The sequence below is a fragment of the Bufo gargarizans genome, chromosome 4 (assembly GCF_014858855.1).
Source record: "Bufo gargarizans isolate SCDJY-AF-19 chromosome 4, ASM1485885v1, whole genome shotgun sequence".
In the NCBI taxonomy this organism is placed as follows: Eukaryota; Metazoa; Chordata; class Amphibia; order Anura; family Bufonidae; genus Bufo; species Bufo gargarizans.
In genome coordinates, this window is record NC_058083.1 from 383837330 (window position 1) to 383857896 (window position 20567).

Sequence of the window (20567 nt, forward strand, 5' to 3'; positions counted from 1 at the left end):
GGAAGCGTTCTGCTCCGCTCGTGAGCTCCTTCAAACGGAGCTCACGAGCGGACAGCAGAACGCTAGTGTGAAAGTAGCCTTACTTGGCAGAACACAGGAGAGTCTATTCATTCTGAAAAGACCAAGATGCAGAAGACATCACATAATCCAGTAAAGAAGACCTACACACATGTATCAGTATCCAAATCCAGCATAGATGGTATATACATTCCACAAATGTATGTAAGTCTTGTCACAAAATACAGCAGGAACAACAATCTAGGTGTAGTTTCTATCTAACATTTATGCTAGGAATAAATGGGGAAGGCTAACGCACTAAAAGTACTGGAGTAGACAAAAACACAATTCCGAGAAGACTTTAAAATATGTATTTAATCTAAGACACTCAAGCATATACCGTATTTCTTTACAAAATGTCCATATTCAAAATGCGCAATACAAAATGTGAACAGTGAAGGGCTCCAAGGCTACACTGTAGCATGCTACATACAATGATGTCAGGTACACACAGCCTTAAAATCACCACAATGACCGATAACCTAAAATGATCAGATCAGTTGATCATTGTGGTAAACACTGCTGGAAGAAAAATTACTGTATTTCAAATCTTCAGATCTCCTCCAGCTTGTCCATGTGTTTTCCAACTTTGGTGGTGCACTCTCAAAAGTTCAGCTAATCATCTTTTGGTTTCTGACTTCAAGGGGTTTTCTAGGATTTCTATGTTTTTTAACAGATATTATGTTGATTGAAACCAGAAAACGCCTTTGAACATTAGCTTTTGATTTTCCGGAATGGCCGAACTTGGTTAAGGGTGGATTTGAACGAAGACCTCTTAGAAATAGCTCTGCAGCGATTCTCCCAGACTAATTTCCAGCTGCTTGATAGTCTTCTGGCATTGCTGTTCCACCTCTTCACATTCATCTAGACACAATAAGAGGGAAGATCAGATAGGGCACTGTCAGGTGCTTTTACATAATGTATGCACAATAAGTACATTCTATAATAAATAAGTGTTTTTCACTTTTATTACATTTTTAATTACATTTTGTTTACTATCGTACATTTTTTTTTTAACCTAAAATGTATTAGCATTTAGCACATAATTATGTGCACACAATAACCTAACATATATATGTGGAGAACAGCATACCTTCCATGAGTTCTGCCAGGAATGGGATAGTCTCTGGCAGCAGGACCATGTAGTTTTCTCTCAGTTTTTCCACCAAATCAACCAGGACAAGCAGTGCAGCAAAGCGAACCTAAGAACAAATGACACACATTACAGTAATGGCCTGAGCAAAAATTAATGAAAATCTGACTCTAATTTAACTACTAAATCAAAGTGTATTGTAGTTTCTATTTGTGAAGAAAGCACAATGTGATGGGGACGCTCAGGAGACGGTCTACTCCACTTCACTCAGTAGAAGCACTATTATCCAACTGCAAGGCTCAGTTGTAAAACTTATCTTGGTCACGAGAGTCTATAGTGCGGCTCCAACTACTATGGCTGCAAACATGATTATTATTATATCTCTGTTCAGATTTTATGTTCAGTGCATACACCAGGGAAGGCTCTTTTGGCATTCATCAAGTCTACTGGGCCCTGTGGATACATTCAGAGTATGGGTTGGGAGCTTCCCTGGTATACTCTGAATGTACACTGAAAAAACTGTGTGAACATAGTCTAATACAGACAATAAAAAGTCAGGTTTTCAGATTTTGAAACAACTATTTTTTGCTTTATAAGACATACTTTTTACATAGGAGCTATGTAAAAGTTATAGGCAGCTCTTATGATGCTGGAAGATCCTAAAGTATCCATGAACCTTCAATACCTGTAAGCCAAACATACACATACTTGTTTTGTTTTTAAAGAGGACCCACCGCTCCTGACACACCTGTTTTAATAGCTTCATGCATTCTCCATGTAATAACAATTCTGCAGCATCTATTCTTATGACTCTATGTTGTGCCATTCCTTTATTATTTCTACTAGAAGTTATGAATGAATTGCTACCAGTTTGCAGTAAGGGTACAGAGGGGATGTAACCAGCCGGGGGTGTATACCTAGACAGACTGAAATTGGCAGCACTGCATGGATAGAGTAAGGGCTGTTTCACACGAGCGGATGCCGTGCGTGACATCCGCTCCGTGAAAGAGTGCCAAGACCCGATGCAGACTGCAGAGGCACGGAGCATTGACATGACTGATAACGCTCCGTGCCTCTCTGTGACCTCTTTACTACGAAATCACAGGGAGATAAAGTTGTCACAGTGATTTCGTAGTAAAGATATCACAGAGAGGCACGAAGCATTATCAGTCATGTTAATGCTCCGTGCTTCTGCTGTCTGCATCGGGTCTTGGCACTCTTTCACGGAGCGGATGTCACGCACGGCATCCGCTCGTGTGAAACAGCCCTAAGTCTGTGCAGGTACACACACCCAACTGGTTATCTCAAAAGGCGATGGCATCTGAGAGGTTAAATGCCTGCGATCGGCATTATCGACGATTGCAGACATAAGCCCCAGGTTAGCTGGTGTCCGAATTTTAAAGACCGGATCTCCGCTGTACATGTACAGTTGAGGTCCGGCAAGAGTTAAAAGGATTTGAATCTTAGCTACTGTTCTTACCTTAGGAGATGAGTCGCGCATCTTTAGAAGTATCTGGTAGTTGAGAGGTTTCCACAGGGAATCATCAGCCATAGCCACAGAGAACTGAGCAATGCAAGGAACCAGGCTGCGGCTCACTCTTATCTGGTACTTTTCATCTCCTCCAAGTAAATTTTCAATCTAATATAAGAGAATTATTTAATTTACCAGACAAATATAAATCTTGTAGATCGGCACTTCAGGTTATTTTCTGCCACTGTAAAGTGTGTGACATCAGCTTTAGATTATGATCTGTAAGGAACATACCTGATCCACCAAGGGCATCATTAACGCCTCTGCTCTCTCCTTGCTAACAAAATGCTGAGTATCGTACAAGAAGATTTTGTGCAGACAGTTGAGTACAAACTCCAAGAGAAGGCAACTTTTTTCATTGTTGTCCGATTCAAAAAATGCTTCATCTGGGGGAAAATTACAATAGGTTATGTGGGCTACACATTGCTGGCAAATACCCCAACATACATTTACATATTCTGATGAATTAGTAACTTGCTAGATATTCAACTTCTAAAAGGCCAGGTCCTTAAAGGGTTTATCCAGGTTGTTAAAATTGATAGGCTTCAGGGGACTGCTGTGCGATGCCACCTCTTCACTGCTTTCACCTCTGTGCTTGGCATCGCCATATCATTCAAAGGGTGCAGAGAGTAAGACCTCCACAATACTGATGGCCTATCCTAAGGTTAGGCTATCAAGTTTAAAAATGTGGATAACCTCTTAAAAACCCAGCGCCAATGTACATATACTGTGCGGGTTTAAGTGCTGGTTTCCAAATATCTGGTGACCGTTAGTCGGTGACTACCAGAAACTGTAGAGAAGACAGATGTGGTTTTCATTGCATCTATCGTTCTCTGCGGCCTCTATTGATCCCAATGAAAATAAATAAGCATTAGACACTAATTCATACTAGAAATCGGTAAACTATCTGGTTCTGAAGTCCCAAAATACCCTAGACCTGAATCAATTAAAGGGGTTGTTGCAGGCCATAAATATTGATGACCTATCATCATTATTGTCTGGAAATGTCATCAATATCTGATCATAGGGGGTCCCACACTGGCACCCCCACCTATCAGTTGTTTGAAGAGGAGGTGGCGTTCCATGCATGCTTCCTGTTCATTACACTGCACGTCGTCTGGAGTGAAGGCGTAGTGTAATGACAAGTACAAATGGAGCTCGTACTTGTCAATATACTGCATCACTGTAAACTATGACGGACAGTATAATGAACAGGAAGCAGCGCCGAATGGAGCTTCACCTCCAAACAGCTGATAGGCGGGGATGCTGGGTGTTGTACCCCCTGAAGATCAGATATTGATGACCTATCCTGACAACATGTCGTCAATATATATGACCTGCACAACCCCATTAAAGGGTGCAGGTCTTTCTTCCAGATTCCCCCATGGTACCAGACTTGAGGAGGGAAGCATTGTTCTGTGCTCCTTGTCACTGGGTTCTGGCTCCTCTAGTCCTCCGTGTGTCAGCATCCGGTTTCATGTGAGTCACTTGGCTACTAAAGCCAATGTCTGGCCACAGTGGTGATGTATCCCCCTATGTGTTACGTGACGCATGGGAGGACACGTCAACGCTGCAACCAGTCACAGGCTGCAGCAGTCACGTGACCCGAGTCAAACCGGATGTTGACAGGCAGAGACCAGGGCGAGGCACAGCCAGCAGGACACTAAAGGCGGTGGGGAGCAGGTAAGTATGCTTTCCTCCGCAAGCCCGGAGGGAACAATCCCTTTAAAGCTACCCCTTTGCTGTAAATGCACAATGACGAGAGAACATGCTGTGACAATGGTGACAGTATGTCATAACATACCGGTTTTCATAGAATTCGTCTGGTTCAGTATCTCAGCAAAAGACTTAACAAGGTGACCAGCAAACAAGGTAAAAAGTCCTTTGAGCTTCTCTGCGATACAATCAGCCAAGCGGTAGAAGGTGAGGAGTCGGTCTTTTGAGGATCCCTCTGTTTTGGACCAGTCAAAGAGCTGTGAAAAGTCAAAAGCACTTTACATGAGCAAAAAAAAAAAATAGGTCCTGATAAATTGAATTATAAAAAAAAAAAAAAAAAAAAAAAAAAATTATGTCCCGTTGCTTTTATAAGGTCAGCATGTTCCACAGCTCTGTGACGCGATTGCCCTCACACTTCAATCTGCGGTACCAGCGGAATTCACAATCTATGTTCCCACGAGCAAATACACTAAAGTCAATTAACTTAGATGGAAGGAGCGAACTCATGGGAATAAGTCCAATATTTTACTTTATCTTACCTTAAAGAAAAGTGGCCTAAAAGTGGCTTCTGAAAGCTTCATGACCATGATGATGAAACAGTTAATGATATGGCCTTCCGTGGTGCCCACCTCTTCCAGGTCACTCTGTAACCGAAAAGAAAATCGTAAAAAACACCAGAGCACACTATATATACTGCCATTTACATGAACATATATATTTATTTATCCACGCTCTTTCTATATTAGTTACCTCTGTATGTTCTGCTCTGTAATCCATGGCTTTGAGGAAGAATGTGGTCAGTTCAGACTGATGGGATGACAGCTGAAGCTTCTCCATTGCGGCAATATGTTCCCTCAGTATGTCCATTAGGGATCCAATGCACTTTTGCTGAAGATAAAACATATGAATGTGAAGAATACCGCTTTAAAAAGGCCACGTTCAAACCAAACTGGTAAAATGAATGGGATATTTGTGAACTCTGGCCAAAAATTGTCCTTCAACTGTCATAAAGCAGGAGGTCACAGAGATCTGAATATTATAGTAAAGGGGTTGTGCCACTTACGTAAATATATGCCACCCAACAGATATCGCTGTTATATCACTTTTTCCCAAATACTACCATTTATCAAAAATCGCCTTACTGTAATGTTATTAGCCAACCATTACACCCCGTGGCAAATCTGTTTTCATATACAGTTGCTGTTGGTTACGTACTGCATTGTAGCTTTGAAATGTAGGACGTAGGAAGGGTAACAAGTGGCACGTGACAAATTCTGCTGATGTCAGGACATATCCCACTGCCCTAAGGCCTGATGGGAAAGCAGACACTTAACAAACCAGGAAGTAAGATTCAAGCATGGGGGATAGGAAAAAACAGCAAATGAGGTAAATTACCCAAAAAAATAAAAAATGATACAAGGAGGAATGGGAGCTATGGTAATTGATGAAAATGAGGCCCCTTTCACATGAGTACGTTTTCAGCGCGGGTGCAATGCGTAACGTTCTATATTCTGCGTTTTTCACGCAGCCCTGCCCCTATAGAAGTGAAGAGGGCTTTAGTGAAAAACGCATTGCATCCGGAAGCAAGTGCGGATGCAGTGCGTTTTTCACTGATGGTTACTAGGAGATGGTGTTTTTAACCCTTCATTTTTTTTATCACGCGCGTGAAAAACGCATCAAAACGCATTGCACCTGCGGGTTAAAAAACTGAACGCAATCACAGACAAAACTCACTGAACTTGCTTGCAAAATGGTGCAAGCTTCACGGAACGCACCCTGAATGCATCCAGAGCCAATCCGTCACACTCGTGTGAAAGGGGATTAATACTTAAGAGCGAAAAGTAGTTTATGGCACAACCCATTTAAGGGATTCTTCCACTATGCAATTGTTGTGTACACTGGAATGATTATTATTATTGTCCATGCAACTGAGAAAAATAATAAAAGAACACTAGTATAACCAATTAAAATCCAGAGCCCGTGATGAGAACATAGTCCTACCACTTTACAAATCGCTAGTCAGACCACACATGGAGTACTGTGTGCAGTTCTGGGCTCCTGTAAACAAGGCAGACATAGCAGAGCTGGAGAGGGTCCAGAGGAGGGCAACTAAAGTAATAACTGCAATGGGGCAACTACAGTACCCTGAAAGATTATCAAAATTAGGGTTATTCACTTTAGAAAAAAGATGACTGAGGGGAGATCTAATTACTATGTATAAATATATCAGGGGTCAGTACAGAGATCTCTCACATCATCTATTTATCCCCAGGACTGTAACTGTGACGAGGGGACATCCTCTGCGTCTGGAGGAAAGAAGGTTTGTACACATAGAAGAGGATTCTTTACGGTAAGAGCAGTGAGACTATGGAACTCTCTGCCTGAGGAGGTGGTGATAGTGAGTACAATAAAGGAATTCAAGAGGGGCCTGGATGTATTTCTGGAGCGTAATAATATTACAGGCTATAGCTACTAGAGAGGGGTCGTTGATCCAGGGAGTTATTCTGATTGCCTTATTGGAGTCGGGAAGGAATTTTTATTCCCATAAAGTGAGGAAAATTGGCTTCTACCTCACAGGGTTTTTTGCCTTCCTCTGGATCAACTTGCAGGATGACAGGCCTAACTGGATGGACAAAATGAGATTTTTGTGAACTCACCTTGTAAAATCTCTTTCTCGCTTTATTCATTGGGGGACACAGGACCATGGGTATAGCTTGCTGCTGCCACTAGGAGGCGACACTAGGCTGAAAGCTGTTTGCTCCTCCCCTGCAGGCTATACCCCCTCCAGCCTGGAGAGAGCATATCAGTTTGTGCTTCAGCAGTAGGAGAAACATACCGAAACAAAACAAAACAGGAAGACCACAGTCCAACCAAACAACCGAACCTGACCTCAGTCCCAACCGGTAACTTGGACCACTGGTCTCAGTAGAAACCAACAACAATGGGTGGGTGCTGTGTCCCCCAATGAATAAAGCGAGAAAGAGATTTTACAAGGTGAGTTCACAAAAATCTCATTTTCTCGCTCATATCATTGGGGGACACAGGACCATGGGACGTCCTAAAGCAGTCCCCAGGGTGGGAAAACCGCTGACTTCACCTCCACAGTCGAGCCACTACACTGCGGCCTGTAAGATCCTACGGCCAAGAGCAGCATCCGCCGATGCGAACGAATGCACCTTGTAGAACTTGGTGAAGGTGTGCAACGAAGACCAAGTCGCTGCCTTACACAATTGAGACGCCGAAGCGTGGTGAAAGTGTGCCCAAGAAGCCCCGACCGCCCTGGTCGAGTGCGCCGTGACGCCAGGCGGAGGAACCCTGCCTCTGGCGCGGTAGGCCTCGTGAATGGCCGATCTAATCCACCGAGCAATCGCCACCTTGGATGCCGCCAAACCCTTCCGAGGACCCTCCGGAACTAGGAACAGAGAGTCCGCTCGCCGAAAGGAGGCTACCGCGGCCAGGTAGATCCGTAAGGCCCGCACCACATCCAGACGATGAAGCGCCACTTCCCTAGGATGAGAAGGTTTAGGGCAAAGCGAGGGGAGGACAATGTCCTCATTGACATGGAACGCCGACACCACCTTCGGCAGAAACGACGGCACCGTCCGGAGCACCACCTTATCCTGATGGAACACCAAGAAAGGCTCCTTGCACGACAGTGCCGCCAGTTCCGACACCCGACGGATGGACGTAATGGCAACCAGGAATGCCACCTTCCACGACAACATGCGGAGGGAGACTTCCCTCAGGGGTTCAAACGGCTCGGACTGAAGTGCCACCAGCACCAAATTCAGGTCCCAGGAATGTAACGGCGGCCGATATGGAACCGCGGTGTGCGCAACACCCTGCATGAAGGTCTTGACGGGCCCCAGCACTGCCAGCGTACGCTGGAAAAAAATGGAAAGGGCCGAAACCTGCCCCTTCAGCGAACTTAGGGACAGACCCAGCTCCAAACCTGCTTGAAGAAAGGCCAACACCGTAGGGAGGGAAAAACTCCTGGAGGGGAGGTCCTTGTCCTCACAGAACTTCAAGAACGACCTCCACGTACGATAGTAGATCCTCGCCGAGGAGGGCTTCCGAGCCCTAACCATCGTTCGAACGACCGCATCCGAGAAACCCCTGTTCTTCAGCAGGAAGGTTTCAATAGCCACGCCGTCAAACGCAGCGTATGTAAACCCTGGTGGAAGACTGGGCCCTGCGAGAGCAGGTCGGGCCTGAGTGGAAGAGGCCACGGCGCGTCCCCCAGGAGCAGAACGAGCTCCGAGTACCAAGCTCGGCGCGGCCAGTCCGGGGCAATCAGGAGCGTTTGAACACCCTCCATCCTGATTCTGCGAAGAATCCGCGGTAGGAGCGGCAGTGGCGGGAATACATACAGAAACTTGAAGTCGCCCCACGGTGCCACGAGTGCGTCTACGTCGTAGGCCATCGGATCCCTTGCGCGAGACAGGAAGCACGGGAGTTTGTGATTCAACCGAGATGCCATTAGGTCCACTTCCGGGCGACCCCACCGGAGGCAAAGGTCCTCGAACACCTCCGGGTGGAGAGCCCACTCCCCCGAATCCACCGTCGTTCGGCTGAGGAAATCCGCCGTCCAATTGTCCACGCCTGGGATGAAGACCGCCGAGACCATCGGGACATGGGCTTCCGCCCACTGCAGAATCCTCGCGGCCTCGTCCATCACCGGTCCGCTGCGCGTCCCCCCCTGGTGATTGATTTAGGCGACCGCTGTGGCGTTGTCCGACTGTATCCTGACCGGACGGCCCCGCAGATCGGTGGTCCAATGGCAAAGGGAGAGGTAGATGGCCCGGAGCTCCAGGATATTGATGGGTAGTCTGGACTCCGACAGAGACCAGACACCTTGGGCTGTCCGAGTACCGAAGACCCCTCCCCAACCGCGGAGGCTGGCGTCGGTCGTAATCACCGTCCAAGACACCGGCAGGAACGACTTCCCTGACGACAGGTTGTCCGGAATCATCCACCAGGCGAGAGCCTCGCGAACGGGCTGAGGCAGCGAAATCCTGAGGTCCAGTGAATCCCGGGACTTGTCCCAGGAGGACAGGATGAGCCGCTGAAACACCCTGGTGTGGAACTGGGCGAACGGTACCGCCTCGAATGAGGCCACCATCAGCCCCAGAACTCGCATGCAGTTGCGAATCGACACCTTGCGATGCCGGTTGAGCAGAACCACTGCATTCTGAATGCCCAACCTCTTGTCCAGAGGGAGACGGACCACTGCGGCCTCGGAATCCAACGTCATACCCAGGAACCTGATCCGAGTGGTCGGAAACAGGCATGACTTCCTTCGGTTGAGAATCCAGCCGAAGCGAGTGAGCGTGCTCATCGTAATCCGAAGGCTGTCTGCGCATTGCGGCGCTGACGGGGCTTTGACTAAGATGTCGTCCAGGTAGGGGAGAAGGGTAATGCCCCTGGACCGCAGGATCCCCAGAAGTGGTGCCAGAACCTTCGTGAACACCCGCGGGGCCGTCGCCAGACCGAATGGTAGCGCGACGAATTGGAAGTGATCCGACTGGATGGCAAATCGGAGGAAACGTTGGTGCATGGTAGCAATAGGTATGTGGAGATACGCATCCTGTACGTCCAAAGACGCCATGTGCTCCCCCTGCACCAACGAGGCTACAACGGAACGAAGGGATTCCATTCTGAACCTCTGAACCCGCAGATAGCGATTCAGAAGCTTGAGGTCCAGCACCGGTCTCACATCGCCCTCCTTCTTGGGGACCACAAACAGGTTGGAATAAAAACCTGTGAAACGCTCTTCTGGAGGTACCGGAGAAATAACCCCCCGCAGAAGTAAGGACTGGACGGCGTTCAAGAAAGCCGCGGCCCGGACGGGATCCCTGGGAGGCTGGGAAGGGAAGAAACGGTTGGGGGGAAGGGACCTGAATTCTATTTTGTAGCCCGAGGAAACCACCTCGAGCGCCCATGCGTCCGGAATGTGGGCGTGCCAAATGTCCTGGAACAGGAGAAGGCGCCCCCCCACCTGAGAAGGTGGGGACAAACCTTCATGCGGAAGGCTGCTTACCTGGGGCTGCGCGAGGTTGCTGGGCACGTGGACGCCAAGCCTGCTGGGGCTTAAAGGATGGGCCCTTCCGCCGATCCTGGTTGGGTGGTCCCGCCGCGGAGGTGGGGGCTGAACGGGTGCCCGAGAAGCGGCGAAAGGACTGGAAGCGTGAGGACGCAGGCCTGGACTGAAAAGGCCGCTTCGCTTTGGGTTGGGGCAAATGGGTGCTTTTGCCACCCGTAGCTTCTGAGATTATGACATCCAGTTTCGGCCCGAAAAGCCGAGCCCCAGAAAACGGAAGCTTTAGGAGAGAACGTTTAGAGGAAGAATCAGCCTTCCAGGCCTTGAGCCATAACTCCCTGCGTACCGAGGTGGCGAGAGCTGAGGCACGAGCGACCATCGATCCAGCATCCAGTGCCGCTTCACAGATATATTTTCCCGCATGTGAAATTTGGAGCGCAGACAATTCGAGCTCAGCAGGCGGGAGGTTGGACAAAATGTCCTGGCTTAACCGGACGGACCACTCCGAAACCGCCTTAGCTACCCAGGCGGACGCGAAAATCGGACGCAGCGCCGAACCGCTCGCCGTAAAGATTGACTTGGAGAGCGACTCTACGCGACGGTCCACCGGGTCCTGGAGTGACGAACCATCCGCCACCGGAATGGTCGTAGATTTTGCCAGTCGAGCCACCGGCGGATCCACCTTCGGCGGGGAGGACCACAGTTCCACTGTCTCGCGTGGAAAGGGGTAGAGAAGGTCCAGGCGCTTTGGGATAACAAAACGCAAACCTGGCTGGTCCCAAGCCTTGTTAACCACAATAGAAAAATCCTCGTGCAACGGGAAAGCCTTAGGAGTCTGTTTCGCACGCAGAAACGACACCCCTTGTTGGCTAGTGGAGGGAAGATCCTCCTGAACCCGGAAGGTATCCCTTATTGCCGAAATCAGGCTATCCACCATGGAAGCAATCTGAGAAGAGTGCTCCAGATCCATATCCGCATCAGAATCCCCGAGCTCACCCTCTGACAGTGCGTCACCTAACAGGGAGGACGCCTGTGACTGGGATCCAGGAGCAGGGGGGGATGCAGAGGCGTCAGAGGAGGAACGGTTACCTGCTCTGGGGCGCTTACTAGGAGGTCTGCCTCTGGTTTGCGTGCAATGCGGTTGCGCGGATTGCACCGGTGGCGATTTATCTACCAAACGACCCAACAGAGAAAGGGTGGAATGGGAAACCTTAGAGAGGTCCTCCACTGCCCGAGACAGGGACCTTGCCCAGTCTGGTTCCCCCTGAACAGGGCGATCTAAGGCTTCTGTGGGCTGCAGTGTTCTAGGGGGATTGCTCTGCGCGGGCTTCTGACAAGCCGAGCACAGTGAGAGTGACTGGCCCCGAGGGAATTTGGCTGAACACACTGAACAGGCATAGTGAGTGGTCACACAGGTTGCCTGAGGGGGGTCAGTGGCTGGGTCAGACATGGTTTGATATCCTGCTGAACGGGGTATCTATCTCCTACCAGAGTGGAGCGGGAGCCAAGGTCCTGTGTCCACCACGCTGCGCTGAGAGGAAGAGGAAGTTTCAGCAGGGCGGGAGAATAAGCCACGCCCCCTGACAGCCCGGGAGCGGCAGGATAACGAAGAGGGCCGCAAGCGCCGCCCACCCCTGTGCACGTGACCGCAGCTGCGGCCAGCGTGCCTAAGTCCCCGATAATATGGCTGCTCAGAAGGGGCCGCTTCGCTGCAGCAGAGGGGAAGAGCCCGACACCGCCGTGCGGCCGCGAAGATCCCGGCGCGCCGCGAATAGCGCATCTGCCCTGCGCAGTGCCGTCTGCGACCGCACGGAAGACGCTGCCGTGCGCGATGCAGCGGCGAAGAACAGAGGGAGACGGAGCGCACAGATCCGCGACAGGTGCCGGCGGAACTCACCGGGTGCGGGAGCGTGGGCGGGCAGGCAGACGGGCGGGCGGGCAGGCAGACGGCGCTCAGGGGCACTGGTGCCGTGCAGTACGGCACGCCGTTATACTGTGAGTGGGGGGGGGGGGGGAGGCTAGGGGAGACGAGTCACTTACCTATCTTCATCTGTAGACTTCACCCTCAGTTGAAACACCAGCAGGACCACCCTACGACCGCTGGCACAAGGCAACAGGGGTCCGGGCAGAAGAGGGCTGAAGAAAGGGTAGTCCTGTAGCTGGGGGGAAGCAGGGGAGCGAGGCTGCCCTGGTCCGCTTTTTCTTCTTGGGGCGGCAAGGCGGTGGACGAGGTACACCGGCCCGCCTCCCGGGGATGCAGGGACGCAAGCGACCCTGGACCCCCCATCCGGATTCTGGAAAAAATAAAAAATAAAATAAAATAATCAAAGTGCCACCCTGCAAAGCAGGGAGGTCTGCCTCCTACGACACTAAGCTAAAAACTGATATGCTCTCTCCAGGCTGGAGGGGGTATAGCCTGCAGGGGAGGAGCAAACAGCTTTCAGCCTAGTGTCGCCTCCTAGTGGCAGCAGCAAGCTATACCCATGGTCCTGTGTCCCCCAATGATATGAGCGAGAAATGTCTTTTTTCGGCCTTATGTACTATGTTACTATGTTATAATTCTGCAGTATTCAGGGCTCAAAATCCTAAAATATTTCTTGGTAGGTCAATGTCTGTATATAGGCGTCTGCATTCTGGAGAGTATTAGTATGTACACAGAGCACTGTATAGTAAGGCTATGTTCACATCACGCCATGTGCACACTTTTGTCATATGTGCCAGGAAAGCTCTCAGGGCATACACCAAATGGGGCCAGAAGCCCCATTCCCCTAACCAAAAAAGCATTTACTTTTGCTCTCCATCAGGGTGGTATGGATTAGCATACCTTTTTCACTACTACAAACTACACTTTGCTATAGTGACAGCCACTGCAACAAACTAATACTCTGCAATCTTTTTATTTGTAACACAGTAGAAGCTAACACATACAGATGTGAACAGAGCTTTATCCGATTCAGGAAAAACAAACTGCAATCTAATAACTTAAAGTTGCTTACAGGGGTTGTCCAGCCTAGGAACAGACAACGCAAGTGGCTGAAGGGTGCGCCCCACTAAAGAAGAAAAATAAAAATCCACCTCTTTGTAGTCACACCATTCCAGTGCCACGACTGGAAGTGGCTTTGTCTCTTGACTGCTGAAGCCAATCAGTGGCCTCAGGAGACACATGTACTTCCATGGAACGTCACTGCCTCATTCAAGCACACGTGGCCGGTACAGGAAGAGTCTAGGAACGGGGCAGTGGCGCTGGAACGGTTGGACTGTGGACACGTATTTTTATATATTTTTTTTTTTATGAGGCGCACACTCCGACCACTGGCTTTGTCGGTTTCTAGGCTGCACAAGCACTTTAACCAACAAGGTAGGGGTCTACCCGACAACAAGTTTATCAGTGACAGCCAACAGAATTAAGGGGGAGATTTATCAAACCTGGAGCAAAGGAAAACACACTTAGTTGCCCCTAGAAACCAATCAAATTGATCCTTTCATTTTCCAAGGGATTTTCAAGGGATTTTTGAAAGCCAGCTATCCTTTTCACCAGTTTTGATAAATCTCCCCCTATGAATGCAGCTCAAGACTAACAATCTGTGTGTATTGTACTAAATATACACACACACACACACACACACACACACACACACAGGTATATTATATACACACTTATTATGACAAATACTTTTTTCCACCAAATACTTGGAGATAACTTTTTTACTATTCAGTTAGATACATTTCTCAGGGTCCTGTCCTGTCTCCCTAATAACGCAATTTATACCAAACAACATTAAGAGCATTTTCAGCAATACCACCACCGTAAATCATGCAGTCTTCTGTTAGGATTGATGGGTTCCTACTGAAGCCTGTGGCAGATTCACACACAGTTGGCAGAAAAAACGTTTTTATTTTTATTGCAAACCACTCTATAGAGCGGACTAAGTCCTTTGATTATAAAAAAATAAAAAGTTTAAAGTGCTAAACACAGAACAAATAAATTATAATGAATATCAAATGTTCCTAACCTCAGGGCAGCGGGAGCAGGGTATACATTCTAATGATGTCCTTCCTCGTGATCTATTGCCTGCTGCCATTAAAGGATTTCTGTCATGACAAATAACGCTATGTAGCGGACTGACATTAGCGATGTGCTGTATAACTCGCTGCCTGCTGCCGTTCTCTTAAAATAAAAACTTTAAAAATATGCTAATGAGCCTCTAGGTGCTATGAGGGCGTTGCTTCAGCACCTAGAGGCTCTGTCTACGCACCCTTTGGCACGCCCAGGTACACTTGATTGACTTTAGAGAGTACTCCTAATCGTCCCGTAAATCCGCCCCCCCCCCCCCTTTTAGTATTCGGCGCAGGCGCAGTGAGTGAGGGATGCGCTCCAGCTGTCAGCTTTCTTCCTTTGGCGCAGGCGCAATGAGGAAGCCGGCAGCAGGAGCGCGTCCTTCACTCACTCCGCCGAATACTAAATGGGTGGCACAGGATTTACAGGACGATGATGAGAACTAATTAGCAAATTTTAAAAGTCTTAAAAGGCAGGGAGTTATAAAGCACATCGCTAATGTCAGTCAGCTACATAACGTTATTTCTCATGATGGAAACCCTTTAAATATGGATAATCATACAGTGGGAGAAAATAAAAGGTCGCATTCACCTGCTGTGTGTCCAGGAGATGACAGTAGCACTTGGTGACCACTGGGAGAAGAACTCTGGCTTCTAGTTTTGTCGCCAAAGTCGTTTTCAGTGCTGTCACCCTGACTGAAAGCTGAGATGTGGGTCCCACTTTGGCAGCAATCTTATCCAGACGGGTAACCTAGACGATTAAAAAAATAAAAAAATGAAAATAAAATTTGTGCAGCAGGAGCAGAGCAATCCATCAGTCATCTGTAGCATGTAGACTTTGTATGTTTACCTATTATAAAAGCACCCAGCGCTTTACAATCATAGGCGCTTTCATGCAGTTTAGCATTTACATATACAATTTTGTAGAAAAATAAAAATATATAAAAAAATATATTAAATCAAGTTTGTGGTTAAATTATGACCTGAGTAGAGCCTGAGATGCACAGCGCCGCCAAAATGTACACATTCAATACGCAAAGAGCTCATATATACCACTCTATATCTACATGCAAATGTCATCAGTCACTGAACTTAAAAAAGACCAAAAATCTCCATGATCCAAATACCAGTAAAATGAGTCAGAGTCGGCAAGTGTCCTGATTAAAGGGGTTGGCCCATCTCATACATTGGTTGCAAACCACTAGGATATAACACCAATACGGAGGTGGGATCTGCACCTATCTCTAGGATGCAAAGTATAGCACACCGTGCATGCCCTCCATTCACAGCTACAGAAATTCTGAAAAGAGCCGAGTGCTCTCAGCTGTTTCTCACATAGAAATGAATGGAAGGCTCACTCTGCTAGCACGGTGCGCGCTCCTGCGCTTTGGAGGCTCCGTTCTAGAGATAGGTGCCAGCGCTTGGCTATATTCAGCACTCCCATAGGAAGTGAATGGAGGGTGGCCGCGCTTGCTTGAGGGCGCTGTTCTATAGATCATTCCTTGGGGTATCTGGAAGCTGAAATGGAGGAGAATTGATTGTCACAGGTTCTCATCTTTCTTAAACAAGTTATCCATTACTTCTCCCACTTCCATCCTTCCCTTACAGACACACAGGCCCAGGAAGTAAAATGTTTCCCATCAAACATGTGCTGAATCCCAAGAATTATATGTACAAAAATAAGCCTAGTATAACAAAGATAAGATTATGTGCTTTATTACGTTAGATCTAAGCTCTATGAGATTGCAATAATATTCTAGCTGTTGCCACGTCTTTGGCAGGGATAGGGTTAAAGGGCTATTCTCCTTTTCTATTCATTTGGCCCTCTATGGGCCTACTAAAAAAACTGCAAACTGCTAGCCTTTTTCCCCCCGCGTGAATCAAACAGCAACTTGGCACGAATACGCTGCTACCCTATGCCGTTGTCTAGCCAAAATGTATGCAACTTTGGCAAGGACAGGCCAACAAAGATTGTTAAAGGGAACCTGTCACCGGGATTTTGTGTACAGAGCTGAGGACATGGGTTGCTAGATGGCCGCTAGCACATCCGCAATACCCAGTCCCCATAGCTCTGTGTGCTTTTATTGTGTAAAAAATGGATTTTTTGTACTCACCGTAAAATCCTTTTCTCGTAGTAGGCATTGGGGGACACAGCACCACGGGTATATGCCCAGCTGCCACTAGGAGGCTGACACTAGAAACAAAAAAGTGTTGGCTCCGCCCAGGTGGGCTATACCCTTCTGCTAGAGCCAAAATGACTCAGTCAGTACAAAAGCAGTAGGAACGCCACACCTGAACTAAAAGGAAACTGAACACCAACAAGCCTTGAACTGGGGAACCCAACAACCTCAAACAGACGCCGGAACCACAAACAAGAATAAATGCTCCAAAGGAAAGGGTGGGATCGGTGTCCCCCAATGCCTACTACGAGAAAAGGATTTTACGGTGAGTACAAAAAATCAATTTTTCTCGTGCATGGCATTGGGGGACACAGCACCATGGGACGTCCCAAAGCAGTCCCTGAGGGAGGGAAGAAGAACGCCAAGGCGCCAACCTAAAGCACCGCTGCCTGTAGAACCTTACGCCCCAGGCTGGCGTCAGCAGAAGCCAGGGAATGAATATGGTAAAATTTAGAAAAAGTGTGAACTGACGCCCAGGTGGCGGCCCGGCAAAGCTGGGCAGCCGAAGCCTGGTGACGCACCGCCCAGGAAGCCCCAACTGCCCTAGTCGAATGAGCGGTCAACCTGGAAGGGGGAGCACGGCCCCTCGCGGCGTACGCCTCCTTGACAGCCGACCGAACCCAGCGAGAGATGGTGGTCTTGGAGGCAGGCAAACCTTTACGAGGACCCGCCGAAACCAGGAAAAGAGAGTCCGAACGACGGAAAGGTTCCGTGAGGCGAAGGTACCAGCGGAGAGCCCGAACAACATCCAGGCAATGGAGGGACTTCTCCCGAGGGTGAGAAGGATTAGGGCAGAAGGAAGGAAGGACAATCTCTGCATTGATATGAAACGAGGAGACAACCTTAGGAAGAAAGGAAGGAACGGGACGCAACACCACCTTGTCCTGATGGAACACCAGGAAAGGCGACCGGCAGGAAAGTGCCGCCAGTTCGGAGACCCGGCAGATAGAGGTGATCGCCACAAGGAAGGCAACCTTAAACGAAACAAACGACAGAGAGATGTCTGCCAAGGGCTCAAAAGGAGAGGACTGAAGAGCATCGAGGACGAGATTCAGGTCCCACGGCTCCACCGGAAAGCGAAAGGGAGGGGCTCGGCGAGCAACACCCTGTAGGAAGGTCTTAACCTGAGCCCGAGCAGCCACAGGATGCTGAAAGAGGACCGAAAGGGCAGAAATCTGCCCCCTGAGAGAAGCCAGGCGAAGCCCCTTCTCAAAACCAGCCTGAAGGAAGGCCAGAATATTAGGGACAGAAAAAAGGAGGGGACGAAAACGTCCAGACTCGCACCAAGCAAAATACGCCTTCCAGGTCGGGTAGTAAATACGGGCCGACTGGGGCTTGCGAGCGTGAAGCATCGTCTGCACGAGAGACCGCGGGCCTTCAGGACCGCGGTCTCAACAGCCACGCCAGGACCCTGCGAAAGGAGATCGCGGCGCAGGGGAAGACGCCACGGAACGTCGGCGAGCAGAAACACAAGATCTGCGCACCACGCCCTGCGGGGCCAGTCCGGAGCCACCAGGATCGCCGGCACCCGGGCTGCCTTGAGACGCTTGAGCACTCGAGGCAGAAGAGGGATGGGCGGAAAGAGATACAGAAGGTCAAACTGAGACCAAGGCAGAACTAGGGCATCGACCGCCAGAGCTTGCGGATCCCTGGACCGCGCGGCATAGCACGGAAGCCTGTGATTTAGGCGAGACGCGAAGAGGTCCACGTCCGGAGTTCCCCACCGGAGACACAGTTGAAGAAACACCTCCGGGTGGAGAGACCATTCGCCCGGGTCGACGAGCTGACGACTGAGAAAGTCTGCCGCCCAATTGTCAACCCCGGGAATGTGGACGGCGGAGAGAACGGGAACGTGTTCCTCCGCCCACCGCAGGATCTGAGAGGCCTCTTGCAGGGCCATCACGCTCCTGGTGCCCCCCTGATGGTTCAGATAAGCTACGGCGATGGAATTGTCCGTCTGAATCCGGATTGGGAGGCCGCGCAGACGGGAAGTCCAGTGCGACAGCGCTAAGAAAATTGCCCTGAGTTCAAGAACGTTGATCTGCAGGGAGGACTCCTGAACAGACCACAGACCCTGAACCGTGAGGGACTCGAATACCGCTCCCCATCCCGAGAGACTGGCATCCGTCGTGATTACCCGCCAACTGGGAGGGAGGAAGGACCGGCCCAGGGACATCGTCCGCGGAAGCAACCACCAGGAGAGATCCGGGCGAATCTGAGGGGGGGGGGAGACAGACAAGGCGATCGAGACCCTCCGGGGACTTGTCCCACCTGGAGAGGATGAACAACTGAAGGTCCCGGGAGTGGAATTGGGAATAGGGAATGGCTTCGAACGAGGCCACCATCCTCCCCAGGACGCGCATACACGTCCTGATGGTCAGAGAGGACGGCCCGCGGAGAAGATGCACCCCCGCCTGAGGAGAAGAGACCTTCTCTGGGGAAGGAACACCCGCCCGAGGCGAGTGTCGAAAAGCATGCCCAGAAAAAGCATCCTCTGGCGTGGGATGAGGGAGGACTTGGAGTGGTTGATAAGCCACCCGAACTGAGCAAGAGCCGAGAGGGTGATGCTCAGGCTGGACAGATTGTCCTCCGGAGACGGGGCCCGAATCAGAAGGTCATCCAGGTAAGGCACCAAGGCGACCCCCCTGGCGCGAAGAAGGGCCACGAGGGGAGCTAACACCTTGGTGAAAACCCTCGGCGCGGAGGCCAGACCGAAGGGCAGGGCTACAAATTGGAAATGAAGAGAACCCACCGTGAAGCGAAGGAACTTTTGGTGGGAGAGGGCGATGGGGACGTGGAGATAGGAACTCGCCCAACTCCAGAGAGGCGATCACAGACCAGAGGGACTCCATGCGGAAATGACGGACCCGGACGAAGTGATTGAGCGCCTTTAGATCCAGGATAGGACGGAGCGAACCGTCCTTTTTGGGAACAGTGAAAAGGTTCGAGTAGAAACCCCGAAAACGTTCTGACTCCGGAACCGGAACGATGACCCCCAGAGCATGCAGGGAACGAATGGCCTGAAAAAAAACGTCTGCCCGGACGGGAGACATGGCATACTCACCTTTCCGACGTTTTCAGGCGCAGCGTGACCACCCCCTCGGCGGACTCAAGACGGGAACCGTGGGTCCGCCGGAAATCCACTGCGGAAGCAGGTCACATGGGGACTGGGTGGCCGCCGGGTACCTAAGTACGCGCCCGCAGGGGGGCAACTAAGGTGGAGCACGATGGAGCCACCCCTGCCACCTAGAGAAAAAAAGAGAAAAAAGAAAAGAAAAAAAAACTAAAAATAGCAGGATGACCTGCGAAAAAAGAATAGCAGGCCATGTCTGCCTCCTACGAACACTAGAACTAGACTGAGTCATTTTTGCTCTAGCAGAAGGGTATAGCCCACCTGGGCGGAGCCAACACTTTTTTGTTTCTAGTGTCAGCCTCCTAGTGGCAGCTGGGCATATACCCGTGGTGCTGTGTCCCCCAATGCCATGCACGAGAAAAAACGAGATTTTTGTATTACTTACCAGTAAAATCTCTTTCTCGCTCTTTCCTTGGGGGACACAGAAGACCTTGGGTATAGCTCATCTCCATAGGAGGCGTGACACTAAGTGAAGACTGTTAAGCCCCTCCTCCACAGCTATACCCTCAGCCTGGAGAGAGAGACTGCCAGTTGCGTGTCCAAGCAGTGAGAAAAGGCAAAGTCCAACAAGGAACCAACAAGCCAACAACCCGACGAGTAACAAAAAACTCGGAAACCGTACAGAGAAAAAACAATGAATGGGTGGGTGCTGTGTCCCCCAAGGAAAGAGCGAGAAAGAGATTTTACTGGTAAGTAATACAAAAATCTCGTTTTCTCGCCCAGTTTCCTTGGGGGACACAGAAGACCTTGGGACGTTCAAA

At 49.7% G+C, this 20567-nt stretch overlaps 1 protein-coding gene across 1 annotated transcript in view; it reads right to left on the bottom strand.

Annotated features, from left to right (window-relative positions):
• Positions 1-358: 358 nt before the first annotated feature.
• HEATR1 (HEAT repeat containing 1) overlaps positions 359-20567 on the bottom strand; it is a 94003-nt gene continuing 73794 nt past the window's right edge. The window contains exons 38-45 of the mRNA XM_044292376.1: positions 15086-15244; positions 5148-5285; positions 4937-5041; positions 4486-4654; positions 2916-3067; positions 2631-2789; positions 1151-1259; positions 359-921 (exon numbers count right to left, since the gene is read on the bottom strand). Coding sequence (XP_044148311.1) covers positions 833-921; positions 1151-1259; positions 2631-2789; positions 2916-3067; positions 4486-4654; positions 4937-5041; positions 5148-5285; positions 15086-15244 — 1080 coding nt within the window. The 3' untranslated portion in view covers positions 359-832. The remainder of the gene's footprint in view (positions 922-1150; positions 1260-2630; positions 2790-2915; positions 3068-4485; positions 4655-4936; positions 5042-5147; positions 5286-15085; positions 15245-20567) is intronic.